At 48.4% G+C, this 15,802-nt stretch overlaps 1 protein-coding gene across 1 annotated transcript in view; it reads right to left on the bottom strand.

Moving 5' to 3' along the window:
- LOC108796770 (protein farnesyltransferase subunit beta-like) overlaps positions 1 to 15,802 on the bottom strand; it is a 76,134-nt gene that overhangs the window by 38,326 nt on the left and 22,006 nt on the right. Inside the window, exons 4-5 of the mRNA XM_018568293.1 lie at positions 14,027 to 14,118; positions 726 to 872 (exon numbers count right to left, since the gene is read on the bottom strand). Of these exons, the coding sequence (XP_018423795.1) occupies positions 726 to 872; positions 14,027 to 14,118 (239 nt within the window). The remainder of the gene's footprint in view (positions 1 to 725; positions 873 to 14,026; positions 14,119 to 15,802) is intronic.

Raw genomic sequence — 15,802 nt, 5'->3', positions numbered from 1 at the left:
GGGCGAGAGAGAAGGGGAGTGTGGCCTGTCAGGGAACTCCAATTCCCAGCAGGCAATGTGCAGAGTGGTGTCATTGTCTTGCACTGTCATTTTTTTTCCAACCAAAAATAATAAAAATGATTTTATTATTTTTGGTTGGAAAAAAATGACATTGCAAGACACTGTCACTACTCTGCACATATGCAACATGAACAATCAGTGCCTACCTGGACCTGCTGCAGCTCTCCTCCAGAATCTCCTCACTCTGCTGTGAGCTGTGCTCCCAAATTCTGTGCCTCCAGGGTCCAGCTCAAGCCAGAACGTCCTACAGCATGGCGTGTATCCCGCCGGGCCTGCTCCCTCCTCAGTTGCCTGCTGGGAATTGGAGTTCCCTGGCAGGCGTCACCCCTTGACAGGCCACACCCCCGCAACGCTACATCTTCTATTCACCGCTGCCGCAAAAGACACTGCGGGCGGCAGCGGTGAAGGCGGCGCCGCAGGCAGCATGGGTAGCTGCGAGCGGCGGGCCTCCCCTTCTCTCTGGGTCCCCCCCCGAACTGGCGGAACACCTGGTCCCAGTCGCAAGTGCGACCGCTGCGACCCTGGCAGTTCCGCCAGTGCGTGTAAGAAAGAGAAAGAAAGAGAAAGAATAAATCACAAAAAACTTGGTTCGTCATGTTTTGTGATAACCAAAGCCTGTTTTTATGCTAGCAGGGTTGTCTTGTCCACATAAATTATGCACATACCTGTTAATAATATTATAAGCTTCTTCTGTTCCAATGGTGCATAGAGCATTCACTGCTGCATAGGTAGGAGCTAGATGGGGTTGCTGGCCAGGTCCACCACCAAAGCCCCCACCGGGAGCCTGACATCTACCTAGAAAATGGCAAACACTAGAGAAAAAAAAAGGACTAATGTTATTGCCTCATTGTACACTGTACACCGGTGAAATGAAAATGGCAGGTACATTTATTTCTCTCTCGTCCACTGAGGGACACAAGAAGTCACATACTGTCAGGTTATTCTGTCGGTTTATACTGCCACCTCCAGGAGGATTTAGACCCTGGCAAACAAAAAAACCTGTTGGCCAGCCCAGGATGACCCCTCACTACCCAGAATACCTGATTTTTGCTATTGCTATTGAGCTCTACCGGAGATGAGTCTAACCAGTTTTTGCTAGCTTTGGTCTTTTAATTTTCTCTTCAATTTCTTCCTAAAAAAAAACATCAACCAATGTTCCCTGCCACACTGCCACGTGAACTGATCTCTACATGGCAGCTGGACCCCACTGGAAAAGACGTCACAAGGTTGGCCAGGAAGTGACCTTCAGGCACTGGTCTCTGCATGTGGTGCTTTCCAGACCTAGTACTGGAAGATTATCAGCAAAACGCTTTAATGATCCAGAGCAGTTGGCATTGCCTCAGCACGTATCCTGTCTCTAAAGGCTCACTTTGTTGAGTAGGCTGATCAGGCTAAGCAATGGGAGCTACCTTGGTATCTGCGGTTAGGTGCCTTTTGAATTTCCCACAACCACCAGTTTCATGGAGGAAGGGGTTAATGTAGCAGGATTAAGCAATGACTAACACTGACTCATCTGCTGGGTGGAGTGTTGCCTACATGCTCTATGTTCTTTCCTGCCATTTAGGGTAGAGGAGGCATCATACAGCTGCTGCTCCTGCTTTGTAAGGAGGCACAAGGGACTCAAAACTCTGGTTCATTTGCCCATCTACAGTGACCCTGGTCACCTCTAGCCATCTAACTCTCTTCAACAATCCACAAACCGGGGATTGTGAGTACCTTGAGCCTAGCTGCATTTCCAACACATGGTCACATGTCTGTAGCTAGACACAGAGGGGAAAATTCTTCTGCTATTGATGAGCCCAGTTCACACTGTGCTAACAGACCCTGGAGCGTTTATTGTGTACCGTGACCACAGAGATTCTAAGCAAGCTCCCATGCCTCCCCCTGCAGAGTCAATCTCTGATCTCCCAGAGGCCTTAAAACTAGTCAGGCCATCTGTTGCAATGACCATCTTTGACTACGCACAGCCTCTGATGAGATTATTTTTGAGGCACTTTCTGACTGGATCTTTCACAGCCCCTAGAGCTGCGAGAACCTTTCCACTAGACCCACTATTCAAAGTATTAATCTATGTAGACTAAGTACTCTCAAGGGTCCTGGGCCCCACCTGAGTGTTCTCCTTTGATAAATATTTGTAATGGTAGTCTATACCCACTGTGGATCTTCCAGGGACCTGCCTTAACAGGTAAACCACTAGACCAGTAAAGGGCATGCTTAGCTAAGGATTCTACTGACCGGCAGTTGAAATCCCACCTTAGAACAAGGGGGTAAAGGTCCGCTTTAAAAATCACAGCAGCATTCAGCTCGGCTTGCTGATTTAAAAATATCTTGTATTCATTAGTTAAAATAGGATTTTTGTACTCAGCGTAAAATCCTTTTCTCTCCGTTCATTGAAGGACACAGGGCAACAGATCGTAGATCCTGAATGGTAGGGTATATCGCCACCTGCAGGAGTAGGATGCTAGGCAAATAACAAAAGACAAAGACAGCCTAAGGGCTGGTGGCCAAACCCCCCACCTCCTGCTGGTGGCCAAACCCCCCACCTCCTGACAAGTCTCCAGTAAGTAACAAGCAGTTAGGAGTTTACACCCCATAATAGAGGGCGGGCCTGTGTCCTTCAATGAACGGAGAGAAAAGGATTTTAAGGGTGGGTACAAAAATCCTATTTTCTCTCCCGTTCATTGAAGGACACAGGGCAACAGATTGTAGATCCTGAATAGTAGGGACGTCACCAAGCAGTAACACACTGAGGGATGGGCAAAAACCACCAAACACCCAAAAGACCCCTCAAAGAGCTGCCTGCAACACTTCGCGCCCCAAACCAGCATCCGCCGATGCTAAAACATCCACCTTGTAAAACTTAACAAAAAGGTGTGAACAAAAGACCAAGAAGTGGCCTTACAAACCTAAGAAACACAGGCACCATGACAGAAGGCCCAGGATGCCCCAACAGCCCTAGTAGAATGAGCAGTGACAGGGAAAGGAGGCTCACACCCCTTAACGGCGTACGCCTGAATAACATTACGAATCAGAGAGATGGTAGCCTCCGTCGCGGCCCAGCCCTTACGAGGGCCCTCCGTGAGCATGAACAAGGAGTCGGTCTCGCGGAAAGAAGCAGTAGCTTCTAAATAAAACACAGCGCGCGAACCACATCCAAACAGTGGAGCGCTCGCACCTTCCCATGAAACGGCTTCGGGCACAGGGAAGGTAAGATAATGTCCTCATTCAGATGGAATGCCAACACAACCTTAGGCAGGAAAGCCGGCCGAGGACGGAGAACCGCCTTGTCCCTATGCAGGACCAGCAACGGAGACTTGCAAGACAAGACAGCCAACTTCGACACCCGCCGAACGGAAGTGATGGCCACCAAAAAAGACCACTTTTTGCGACAAGGACAGAATCGTAACCTCCCGGAGAGGCTCAAAAGGAGATTCCTGCAACACCGAAAGCACCAGATTCAGATCCCACGGTGCCAAAGGCGAGCGGACAGGGGGAGCAATACGCGTCCCCCCTGAACAAAAGTGTGAACCAGAGCATTAGACGCCATTGGCTGTGGAAAAGCATAGCCAATGCAGATATACGGCCCTTCGCGGTGCTCAAGGCCAGCCCTTGAGCCACCCCACGCTGCAAGAACGCAAGAATTCTGCAGATGGAAAACAAACGCGGGGACAGGGCCCCAACCTAACACCAGGCAAAATAGGCCCTTCACGTGCGATGGTAAATCTTACTAGAAGCCGCTTTGAGTGCCCTGAGCATAGAGGAAAGGACCACATCGGACAACCCCTGGTCCTTCAGGACCTGGCTCTCAACAGCCACGCCGTCAAAGCCAGCGACTGTAAAGAAGGATGGAACACAGGTCCCTGGGACAGAAGATCTGGACGCAGAGGCAGCCTCCACGGGGCGTCCCACCACCACGCTCTGAGGCCAGTCTGGGGCCACGAGGATGAGGGTGACGTCTTCGGCCGCGATCCATCGCAGAAGCCGAGGCAACAGGTAAAGTGGAGGGAAGGCATAAATCAGACCGCAAAGCACCCAGGGAGCCCCCAGGGCATCCACTGCCTCCGCCCAGGGATCCAGAGTCTGGGTCACGAACCTGTTCACCTTCCGGTTGAACGAGACACCAGAAGATCCACATGCAGCGTCCCCCAGCGAAGACAGAGTTGCGGAAAAACTTCCGGGCGCAGGGAGCACACTCCCGGGTCCACCGGCTGTCGACTGAGGTAGCCGGCCTGCCAAGTGTCCACCCCCGGAATGTAGACCGCCGAGAGAGCCAGAACCGGATTCTCCGCCCAGGAGAGAATCCCGAACACCTCTCGACCAGCGGCCATGCCGTTTGTGCCTCCCTGGCGGTCGATGTACTCCACCGTGGTGGCGTTGTCCGACTGGACCCAAACCGCCAGATCCTGAAGACGGGTCGACCAATGAAGGAGAGGAAGGCGAATCGCCTGAAGTTCCAACACAGTTATCGACAGGCGGGACACCTCCGCCGACCAACAACCCTGCACGGTCAAGGATCCCCAAAAGCTGGCGTCCGTGGTGACTACCGTCCAGTGTACAGGAAGGAAAGACTTCCCCCGCACCAAGACCGGAGATTGAAGCCACCACCGCAGGGAGGCACACACCTCCCAAGACACCGGAATCTCCCTGTCCACGAACAGGGGGGACTTGTCCCACTGTACCAGGGTGTCCCTCTACAGAGTCCGGGTGTGGTGTTGTGCAAAAGGACACCACCTCGAAGGCGGCCACCAGGAGACCCAGGACCTGCATGCAAAAGCGAATGGGCGAGCACCGGAGAGTCCGCCACAGACGGATCTTGGAACGGAGGTTCAGGAGTTTGTCCGGAGGGAGAAAAGCCCGGGCCGCAACAGTGTCCAGAACCAGGCCCAGACACTCCAGGCGCGGAGAAGGCACCAGGCAAGACTTCGGGGGGTTCAGGAGCCAACACTACACCCTTCAAGGACTGCACCGTGACCTTCAGAGAAGAGTGCGACTCCACCCGCAGAAGAAGATCGTCCAGGTAGCCCACGATCTAAACCCTCCTACAACGCAACAGTGCCAGAATTGGGGCAAGCACCTTGGTGAACACCCGCAAGGCCAAAAGGGAGCGCCACAACTGAAAATGCTCCTCCCCACCGCAAATGAAGATATTACTGATGAGACCCGCAAACGGACACATGAAGGTAGGCATCCTTGATGTCGAAGGAGGCCAGCAGATCCCCCTGATGAAGCCAGGCCATTACAGACCTGATCGACGCCATCCAAAACCGATGGACCGATAACTATGAAAAATTACTGAAAATTTTGTAAAAATTTTTTTTTTTTACATTATGTTAGGAAACATTTATTATTACCCAGTTTTTTGGTAAAATATAAAAAGACGTGGTCACGTCGGGTAAATAGACACCAAACACGTCAAGCTTTAAAATTGCACGCACCCGCAAAATTGCAGAAAACTACCATACCCAAAATTGGCCGTAGGCGACGCTTTAAAAGCTTTTACCGCTCATCAGTTTAGTGTTATCAGTGATTGGTGGCCCTAGAATGATTGCTTTGCGACGATATGTAACATGTGCGGTGTAACGGGCGCAATCGTCGTTTTTGTACGTATGCGCCCCTGACGCATGTTTGCATGCGTGGGGGACTTTAAAAAAAATAGTTTTTCATTCTTTATGTGTAATTTTTTTTTCCACTAAACTTTGCTGCTATCACATACTGGGGCTAATAAAACCCCCCTATGTGATAGCAAAATATGTGGCAGGTCCTCTTTATGTAGATAGTTCATGGTCCCATCACACTCCTGACCGCGTGAATCCCTTCAAGAATTGGGTGCTGCGGTAGTGGCAGCCGTAACAATCTCTGCCACACTGCCACGTGAACTGATCTCTACATGGCAGCTGGACCCCACTGGAAAAGACGTCACAAGGTTGGCCAGGAAGTGACCTTCAGGCACTGGTCTCTGCATGTGGTGCTTTCCAGACCTAGTACTGGAAGATTATCAGCAAAACGCTTTAATGATCCAGAGCAGTTGGCATTGCCTCAGCACGTATCCTGTCTCTAAAGGCTCACTTTGTTGAGTAGGCTGATCAGGCTAAGCAATGGGAGCTACCTTGGTATCTGCGGTTAGGTGCCTTTTGAATTTCCCACAACCACCAGTTTCATGGAGGAAGGGGTTAATGTAGCAGGATTAAGCAATGACTAACACTGACTCATCTGCTGGGTGGAGTGTTGCCTACATGCTCTATGTTCTTTCCTGCCATTTAGGGTAGAGGAGGCATCATACAGCTGCTGCTCCTGCTTTGTAAGGAGGCACAAGGGACTCAAAACTCTGGTTCATTTGCCCATCTACAGTGACCCTGGTCACCTCTAGCCATCTAACTCTCTTCAACAATCCACAAACCGGGGATTGTGAGTACCTTGAGCCTAGCTGCATTTCCAACACATGGTCACATGTCTGTAGCTAGACACAGAGGGGAAAATTCTTCTGCTATTGATGAGCCCAGTTCACACTGTGCTAACAGACCCTGGAGCGTTTATTGTGTACCGTGACCACAGAGATTCTAAGCAAGCTCCCATGCCTCCCCCTGCAGAGTCAATCTCTGATCTCCCAGAGGCCTTAAAACTAGTCAGGCCATCTGTTGCAATGACCATCTTTGACTACGCACAGCCTCTGATGAGATTATTTTTGAGGCACTTTCTGACTGGATCTTTCACAGCCCCTAGAGCTGCGAGAACCTTTCCACTAGACCCACTATTCAAAGTATTAATCTATGTAGACTAAGTACTCTCAAGGGTCCTGGGCCCCACCTGAGTGTTCTCCTTTGATAAATATTTGTAATGGTAGTCTATACCCACTGTGGATCTTCCAGGGACCTGCCTTAACAGGTAAACCACTAGACCAGTAAAGGGCATGCTTAGCTAAGGATTCTACTGACCGGCAGTTGAAATCCCACCTTAGAACAAGGGGGTAAAGGTCCGCTTTAAAAATCACAGCAGCATTCAGCTCGGCTTGCTGATTTAAAAATATCTTGTATTCATTAGTTAAAATAGGATTTTTGTACTCAGCGTAAAATCCTTTTCTCTCCGTTCATTGAAGGACACAGGGCAACAGATCGTAGATCCTGAATGGTAGGGTATATCGCCACCTGCAGGAGTAGGATGCTAGGCAAATAACAAAAGACAAAGACAGCCTAAGGGCTGGTGGCCAAACCCCCCACCTCCTGCTGGTGGCCAAACCCCCCACCTCCTGACAAGTCTCCAGTAAGTAACAAGCAGTTAGGAGTTTACACCCCATAATAGAGGGCGGGCCTGTGTCCTTCAATGAACGGAGAGAAAAGGATTTTAAGGGTGGGTACAAAAATCCTATTTTCTCTCCCGTTCATTGAAGGACACAGGGCAACAGATTGTAGATCCTGAATAGTAGGGACGTCACCAAGCAGTAACACACTGAGGGATGGGCAAAAACCACCAAACACCCAAAAGACCCCTCAAAGAGCTGCCTGCAACACTTCGCGCCCCAAACCAGCATCCGCCGATGCTAAAACATCCACCTTGTAAAACTTAACAAAAAGGTGTGAACAAAAGACCAAGAAGTGGCCTTACAAACCTAAGAAACACAGGCACCATGACAGAAGGCCCAGGATGCCCCAACAGCCCTAGTAGAATGAGCAGTGACAGGGAAAGGAGGCTCACACCCCTTAACGGCGTACGCCTGAATAACATTACGAATCAGAGAGATGGTAGCCTCCGTCGCGGCCCAGCCCTTACGAGGGCCCTCCGTGAGCATGAACAAGGAGTCGGTCTCGCGGAAAGAAGCAGTAGCTTCTAAATAAAACACAGCGCGCGAACCACATCCAAACAGTGGAGCGCTCGCACCTTCCCATGAAACGGCTTCGGGCACAGGGAAGGTAAGATAATGTCCTCATTCAGATGGAATGCCAACACAACCTTAGGCAGGAAAGCCGGCCGAGGACGGAGAACCGCCTTGTCCCTATGCAGGACCAGCAACGGAGACTTGCAAGACAAGACAGCCAACTTCGACACCCGCCGAACGGAAGTGATGGCCACCAAAAAAGACCACTTTTTGCGACAAGGACAGAATCGTAACCTCCCGGAGAGGCTCAAAAGGAGATTCCTGCAACACCGAAAGCACCAGATTCAGATCCCACGGTGCCAAAGGCGAGCGGACAGGGGGAGCAATACGCGTCCCCCCTGAACAAAAGTGTGAACCAGAGCATTAGACGCCATTGGCTGTGGAAAAGCATAGCCAATGCAGATATACGGCCCTTCGCGGTGCTCAAGGCCAGCCCTTGAGCCACCCCACGCTGCAAGAACGCAAGAATTCTGCAGATGGAAAACAAACGCGGGGACAGGGCCCCAACCTAACACCAGGCAAAATAGGCCCTTCACGTGCGATGGTAAATCTTACTAGAAGCCGCTTTGAGTGCCCTGAGCATAGAGGAAAGGACCACATCGGACAACCCCTGGTCCTTCAGGACCTGGCTCTCAACAGCCACGCCGTCAAAGCCAGCGACTGTAAAGAAGGATGGAACACAGGTCCCTGGGACAGAAGATCTGGACGCAGAGGCAGCCTCCACGGGGCGTCCCACCACCACGCTCTGAGGCCAGTCTGGGGCCACGAGGATGAGGGTGACGTCTTCGGCCGCGATCCATCGCAGAAGCCGAGGCAACAGGTAAAGTGGAGGGAAGGCATAAATCAGACCGCAAAGCACCCAGGGAGCCCCCAGGGCATCCACTGCCTCCGCCCAGGGATCCAGAGTCTGGGTCACGAACCTGTTCACCTTCCGGTTGAACGAGACACCAGAAGATCCACATGCAGCGTCCCCCAGCGAAGACAGAGTTGCGGAAAAACTTCCGGGCGCAGGGAGCACACTCCCGGGTCCACCGGCTGTCGACTGAGGTAGCCGGCCTGCCAAGTGTCCACCCCCGGAATGTAGACCGCCGAGAGAGCCAGAACCGGATTCTCCGCCCAGGAGAGAATCCCGAACACCTCTCGACCAGCGGCCATGCCGTTTGTGCCTCCCTGGCGGTCGATGTACTCCACCGTGGTGGCGTTGTCCGACTGGACCCAAACCGCCAGATCCTGAAGACGGGTCGACCAATGAAGGAGAGGAAGGCGAATCGCCTGAAGTTCCAACACAGTTATCGACAGGCGGGACACCTCCGCCGACCAACAACCCTGCACGGTCAAGGATCCCCAAAAGCTGGCGTCCGTGGTGACTACCGTCCAGTGTACAGGAAGGAAAGACTTCCCCCGCACCAAGACCGGAGATTGAAGCCACCACCGCAGGGAGGCACACACCTCCCAAGACACCGGAATCTCCCTGTCCACGAACAGGGGGGACTTGTCCCACTGTACCAGGGTGTCCCTCTACAGAGTCCGGGTGTGGTGTTGTGCAAAAGGACACCACCTCGAAGGCGGCCACCAGGAGACCCAGGACCTGCATGCAAAAGCGAATGGGCGAGCACCGGAGAGTCCGCCACAGACGGATCTTGGAACGGAGGTTCAGGAGTTTGTCCGGAGGGAGAAAAGCCCGGGCCGCAACAGTGTCCAGAACCAGGCCCAGACACTCCAGGCGCGGAGAAGGCACCAGGCAAGACTTCGGGGGGTTCAGGAGCCAACACTACACCCTTCAAGGACTGCACCGTGACCTTCAGAGAAGAGTGCGACTCCACCCGCAGAAGAAGATCGTCCAGGTAGCCCACGATCTAAACCCTCCTACAACGCAACAGTGCCAGAATTGGGGCAAGCACCTTGGTGAACACCCGCAAGGCCAAAAGGGAGCGCCACAACTGAAAATGCTCCTCCCCACCGCAAATGAAGATATTACTGATGAGACCCGCAAACGGACACATGAAGGTAGGCATCCTTGATGTCGAAGGAGGCCAGCAGATCCCCCTGATGAAGCCAGGCCATTACAGACCTGATCGACGCCATCCAAAACCGATGGACCGATAACTATGAAAAATTACTGAAAATTTTGTAAAAATTTTTTTTTTTTACATTATGTTAGGAAACATTTATTATTACCCAGTTTTTTGGTAAAATATAAAAAGACGTGGTCACGTCGGGTAAATAGACACCAAACACGTCAAGCTTTAAAATTGCACGCACCCGCAAAATTGCAGAAAACTACCATACCCAAAATTGGCCGTAGGCGACGCTTTAAAAGCTTTTACCGCTCATCAGTTTAGTGTTATCAGTGATTGGTGGCCCTAGAATGATTGCTTTGCGACGATATGTAACATGTGCGGTGTAACGGGCGCAATCGTCGTTTTTGTACGTATGCGCCCCTGACGCATGTTTGCATGCGTGGGGGACTTTAAAAAAAATAGTTTTTCATTCTTTATGTGTAATTTTTTTTTCCACTAAACTTTGCTGCTATCACATACTGGGGCTAATAAAACCCCCCTATGTGATAGCAAAATATGTGGCAGGTCCTCTTTATGTAGATAGTTCATGGTCCCATCACACTCCTGACCGCGTGAATCCCTTCAAGAATTGGGTGCTGCGGTAGTGGCAGCCGTAACAATCGTGAGCTAAAGCAGAGACACCACCACTCCAAATTTGCAAAATACGTCTATTTATTGACGTGCATCGTGGTAAAAAACAACGAACGTTTCGGGGTCACAAAGGATCCCCTTCGATGAAAACAACGAACATTTCGGGGTCACAAAGGATCCCCTTCTATGAAGGGGATCCTTCGTGACCCCAAAACGTTCGTTGTTTTTTACCACGATGCACGTCAATAAATAGACGTATTTTGCAAATTTGAAGTGCCGGTGTCTCTGCTTTAGGTCCTCTTTATGGAGACATCAGGGGTCTCCAAGACCCCTAATGTCACCTAGGACCCCCCAAAAGAAGCTGATGAAGCACAGATCTGCTCCATCAGCTTCTTTCCAGCTTCTGAAGCTGGAGAGTGACACAAGAATGCGGAAGTGATGTAATATACAACACTTCCGCATTCTTGCAGCAGAGAGGGGATCGGAGGGAGCTCGTATACCGATCTCCCTCTGATCCCCTGGCTCGCCATGCTCACCATGCTGATCCCTGGCTCGCACCGGGCACAGCGGAGCCCGAGACCAGCAGGACAACGGTGAGGGGGAGGGGCACCGATCGTTACCCCATACAAGCGATCCACCGACCCTATAGCCGGCAAGTCGCTTGTTTGTTAACGGGCATCGCTGGCTGTTTTTAAATATCGGGGATTTACCCGCGCGCGAGGGGCGTGTCTGAGCGGACATCTAAAGATGCCCGCTCAGATCTAGAGAGCTCCCGGCCGGCCGTTTTCGTACAACGGCCGGCCGGGAGGTAGTTAAAGGACAGGGGAAACTGATCGAAGATTATGTATCACAGGGTAATATTGCCACCTGCAGGAGAAGAACACTAGGCACAAAACAAAAGAGAGCCTAGGGGCGGCCTCTGATGGTGTCCAAACTCCCCACCTGCTGACAAGTCTCCAGTAAGTAACAAGCAGTTAGGAGTATACACCCCAATAAAGAGGGCAGAGCCTGTGTCCTTAAAGAAAGCACAGAAAATAATTTTACATTTTAACTCAGGTTCTCTGAATGCACTGTATATGCAGAGCACTCTGGTAAAGAAGTGGGGATTTAGATGCTGTATGGAGCACCTGATTTGCTTCGTCTTCAATTGTTAATCCTTTGTGGGTGCTTGGGTGGTTTGCCCTTCAAGTATTCATTTGCAGAGAGTGCCCCTTTAGGCTAACAGGCTAACTCCTTGTCTCTGGCATGCTCTTTAGTTGCTCACCCTCTATACATAGAGTCAGAATAACAAGTTGCACACACACAATAGATGATCTCAGAAAATTGCCCTAAATAGACTGCAAATACCACAAGTATTTAATATTTTTGTTTAATTGATTAATTATGGGAAATAAATATACATTTTTAAACACACATTCTTTTTAGTTTAGAGTACACCATTATAATAAATGATCCAGTAATATACGCACATATAATATAATACACAAACTATATTTTTTCAGGTTTCTTCAGGTTTTTATCACGTTTGGGTTGTTTTTTGTCTTAGCTCTACACATTGGTTATCACTTTGAAATGGGTTTGTGGTAATTATTATTATTATTATAATATTCTTACCCATCTTTACTATTCACCTTTTGAGATAATTGTCATTATGGACAATGTTATCACAATTTATTTAATATTTTTTATAGTCCTCTAATCATGCCTTTCAATATCACATTCATTCACATACCGTGATGGGGACTATCATCACTATTCTTTACAAAAAAAATTCTGGACATTTTAGAACTAATTTGGTGCATATGGTTTAGTGATATATAGATATATAGTTTTAATTTGGGTGTGACATATTTGATGTAAGATCATGGCATTATGATTAATCAATCAGGGTAAATAAACTATCAGACTGACAATTTTTGAATTATTGATATCCATGAAGCCGGAAATTGGCGTTGGGGGTCCGCCTTTCTGGAGGAGGCTCCGACCTCCGGGGATTGATTATTGTATGGTGTGTGCTGAACGTCACCTCTCTTGCTATGCTGGGAGGAGGTGATGTTCTTCATTGGCTTCTTCCAACACTATGTCATCCCGCCGCACTGGGGGATTTGTTTTCATTACGTGAGGGATCATGGTGCGGCGCCTAGCAGCTCGGGGTACCGCCCCATTGGACGGTTTGCCAAGGTGGGTGGGGACCCTGCCCAATGGCGGGAACACCCACATATGAATGGGCCTGTGCGGCATAAGCGTACACCATTGGCCCGCCCGGACTGCGCATGTCACACGCCGGATGTCGAGCATGGTATGGTGAAGCAAGGGAATCACTCGGAGAGTATGGAGGGTGCAGGTAAACGGTTCATCTGGGAGGAATTGTCCCTTCATCTTGAGGTATCCTATAAATGTGAAGGTATGTGTATAACCAATTAGGTATATATCTAGCAGCTCCAGTTTTCTCCCATATGTATTTGATGACATTACTAACAGTCTAACTTTATTAAAGAAAAGGGAGATTCTCCAATGTGCTAAGGTTTAAATTTATACCTTGCATTGATATTATAAATATGGACATATTGGTACTGATAGCATATATAGGGCAGTTTCTATATGTAGTGTGAGAGCTCTCAATTACTGTCACTATTGCAGTTATGGTTATTATCTATTCTTGGTAGGTATATTGAGGGCCATCCGATTCCCCCATTTAGCCGTCCGTCTGTGTCCCTCTCCTCTTTCTGTTCTGAAGAAGCCAGTTGGCGAAATGCGTCAAAGGCTAGACCCATTGCACAACATCAATATGAAATTAAAGAGACAATTATGGATATTCCAATCAATCATGGACATTGTTAAAGATAAGCAATTATGTAATCGCATAGATTTAATGATATGTGCAAATGGGGTCTAGGGGGGAGTTACGCCTTAGGATAGGATTTTTATCTGGTCAACTCTTTTAACTTGACTGTATATATATTTAAAAATTATGTATTTTACTAATTAATATGTTGTCAAAATAATTTATTAATGAATGAATATATATGTGATTTGGTCCCGCGTTATCCGGATACAACACTTTTAAAGCCCCATTTTTTTTCTCTTTTTTTCTACATGTTCTGTTTAGGGGTGTGGGGTCTCATTTTCATTGGTGGTTCAACACAAATTTTGTATGCAAATACCACATACTAGATATTAATTAGCCCAGAGACAGCTTCCCACCCCACAGTGGATCCTCTGTCTCTTTGCCTTAATATAATAAGTGCTAAAACATACTGGAGTTCCACACTGTATTGTAGGAGACAAGAGTCAGAATTTGTTTTTTCCCACAATGTTCCAAGAAACAGGAATAGCAAACATATATTCCTGGATGCTGTACTATGTCAATTATACTACTTATCTAACTACGATGTTAGTTTATAAACTTTACATTCATAGCTTACTTTTATTGTAACAAGCTCACCTTGATGCCACAGATTTAGGGATTGGCTCATCCAGTAACATTAAACTATGTACAATCCAATAGCATAGCCAGGGGCGGCTGGCATCCAGGCACTAGGATGAAGAAAAAGTTACACAGAAAATATGTTTATAAAAGTCAAAAATGTAAAAGTGGTTCAATTCAGCTCTAAATGCTTACAAAAAAAACTATTTATGGAACAAAACTTACCTGTTTATTTTACCAACAAGTAATCAGTTTTTAAAACACAAGCTTACAAATGCATGACAATGGCAAACATCTGCAGTTCAGTAGTCAGTGAGTCACTGATATTGAAATAAACAATGGTGATTTTTCAATCATATATATACTGCTCATCTGACAATTCCATAATCCCACAATGAACATATTACCTACAGTTGGTCTGATTTCCATACAAAAATCCCATAATATTTTTAAATTTTCCCAACAAACATTCTGCAATGGATAACATAAAGACATTAACATTTCAACCGAATCTTTGTGGGATAAGGCATGTTGGCTTTATTGATATAGATCAAAATAATTTTTTTAAATAATTGGTATGAAATCTTTATTTTACACACACATTTAAACAGGGTGTCTTCATGTTACTCTGCAAAAAAATGCTGGGCTTTACAGTAAATAAGCCCAGAAGTAACTCAGCTGGTACCGACTGCTTCTGCTGACTGGAAATCTCTACAGTCACCGTTTGTTAAAAGAGAGAAAAAGGCTATGTCCTCTGACTCACTTAGCTGTGTCATCTTATATGCTGATATTTAGGTCTCATCACACCAGCTATTTAGGTCCTTTCTCAGCATGGTTGCAAACATGCTTTTTTACACCCATACACATGTCGGATTACAACCCTCCATATCACTCTCCCGTCCCACCATTTACCTGAAACGTGGGGTTCTTCTCTGCGCAGGCTGTTTTTTTTTTTACTAATTGCATGGCTGTGCCTTGCTCTATCCACACAGCCACACACATGAGGAACTACAAGTCCCATCTGCCATCGCAGCAGAGACGTCACCGCACTTCTCGTCCATTACCTCTGCCTCCTATTCATGTTACTGCATGTCCGTACCTTGGTAGGGGCATGGACGGGAGGAAATGTCTGCAGGAGCCAGAGCATTGCACCTGCGATCTTCTGATCGCGTTTTTAATGCTTTACTAAAATAAAAAAATGAATGCAAATTTTTTTCTTTTAACAAGAAGTATGCATTTATTTTTTTTAAAAGTGAACTTTCCATTTAAACTCACCAACCTCTAGCTGGAAGTGGTAAACATGAAATAAATATAATCCATATTTACTAGGGATGCACCAAAATTTCGGCCGCCGAAAGTGCCATCTTTAGGCCGAAAATTGTGGTGCATTCCTGGTTTATCTCCTCCCCACTGTGCGCTGCTCTGTGTCCCCTCTGACACCGCGCAGTGTCCAGCAAGGAGGAGAGAAACTGTCACAGGAGGCCAAGCGGTACGGAGGAAGAGAGCGATGTCAGCCTCCTGTGACAGATTAGGAGAGCGGTGTGGGGCGGAGACAGCTGTCAGTGTGGTCACAGGAGGCTGAGCTCTCCTCCCGCACCACCCCGCTCAGCCTCCTGTGACAGATCAGGAGAGCAGCGGTGAGGTGGCGGAGACAGCTGTCACAGGAGGCCAGGCAAATGGTGCGGGGGGAGGAGTCAGCTGTCAGAAAAGATGAGCTCTCCTCCCTGCACCGCTTGCTCAGCCTCCTGTAACAGCGAGTCAGGATGGAGAGCGGGTACAAGCACTCAGCGATCG

The sequence above is a fragment of the Nanorana parkeri genome, unplaced genomic scaffold, assembly GCF_000935625.1.
Source record: "Nanorana parkeri isolate BGI_ZX_2015 unplaced genomic scaffold, ASM93562v1 scaffold1168, whole genome shotgun sequence".
NCBI lineage: Eukaryota > Metazoa > Chordata > Amphibia > Anura > Dicroglossidae > Nanorana > Nanorana parkeri.
Note: the sequence above shows the minus strand (reverse complement) of the source record. Positions and strands in the feature narration are given on the sequence as shown.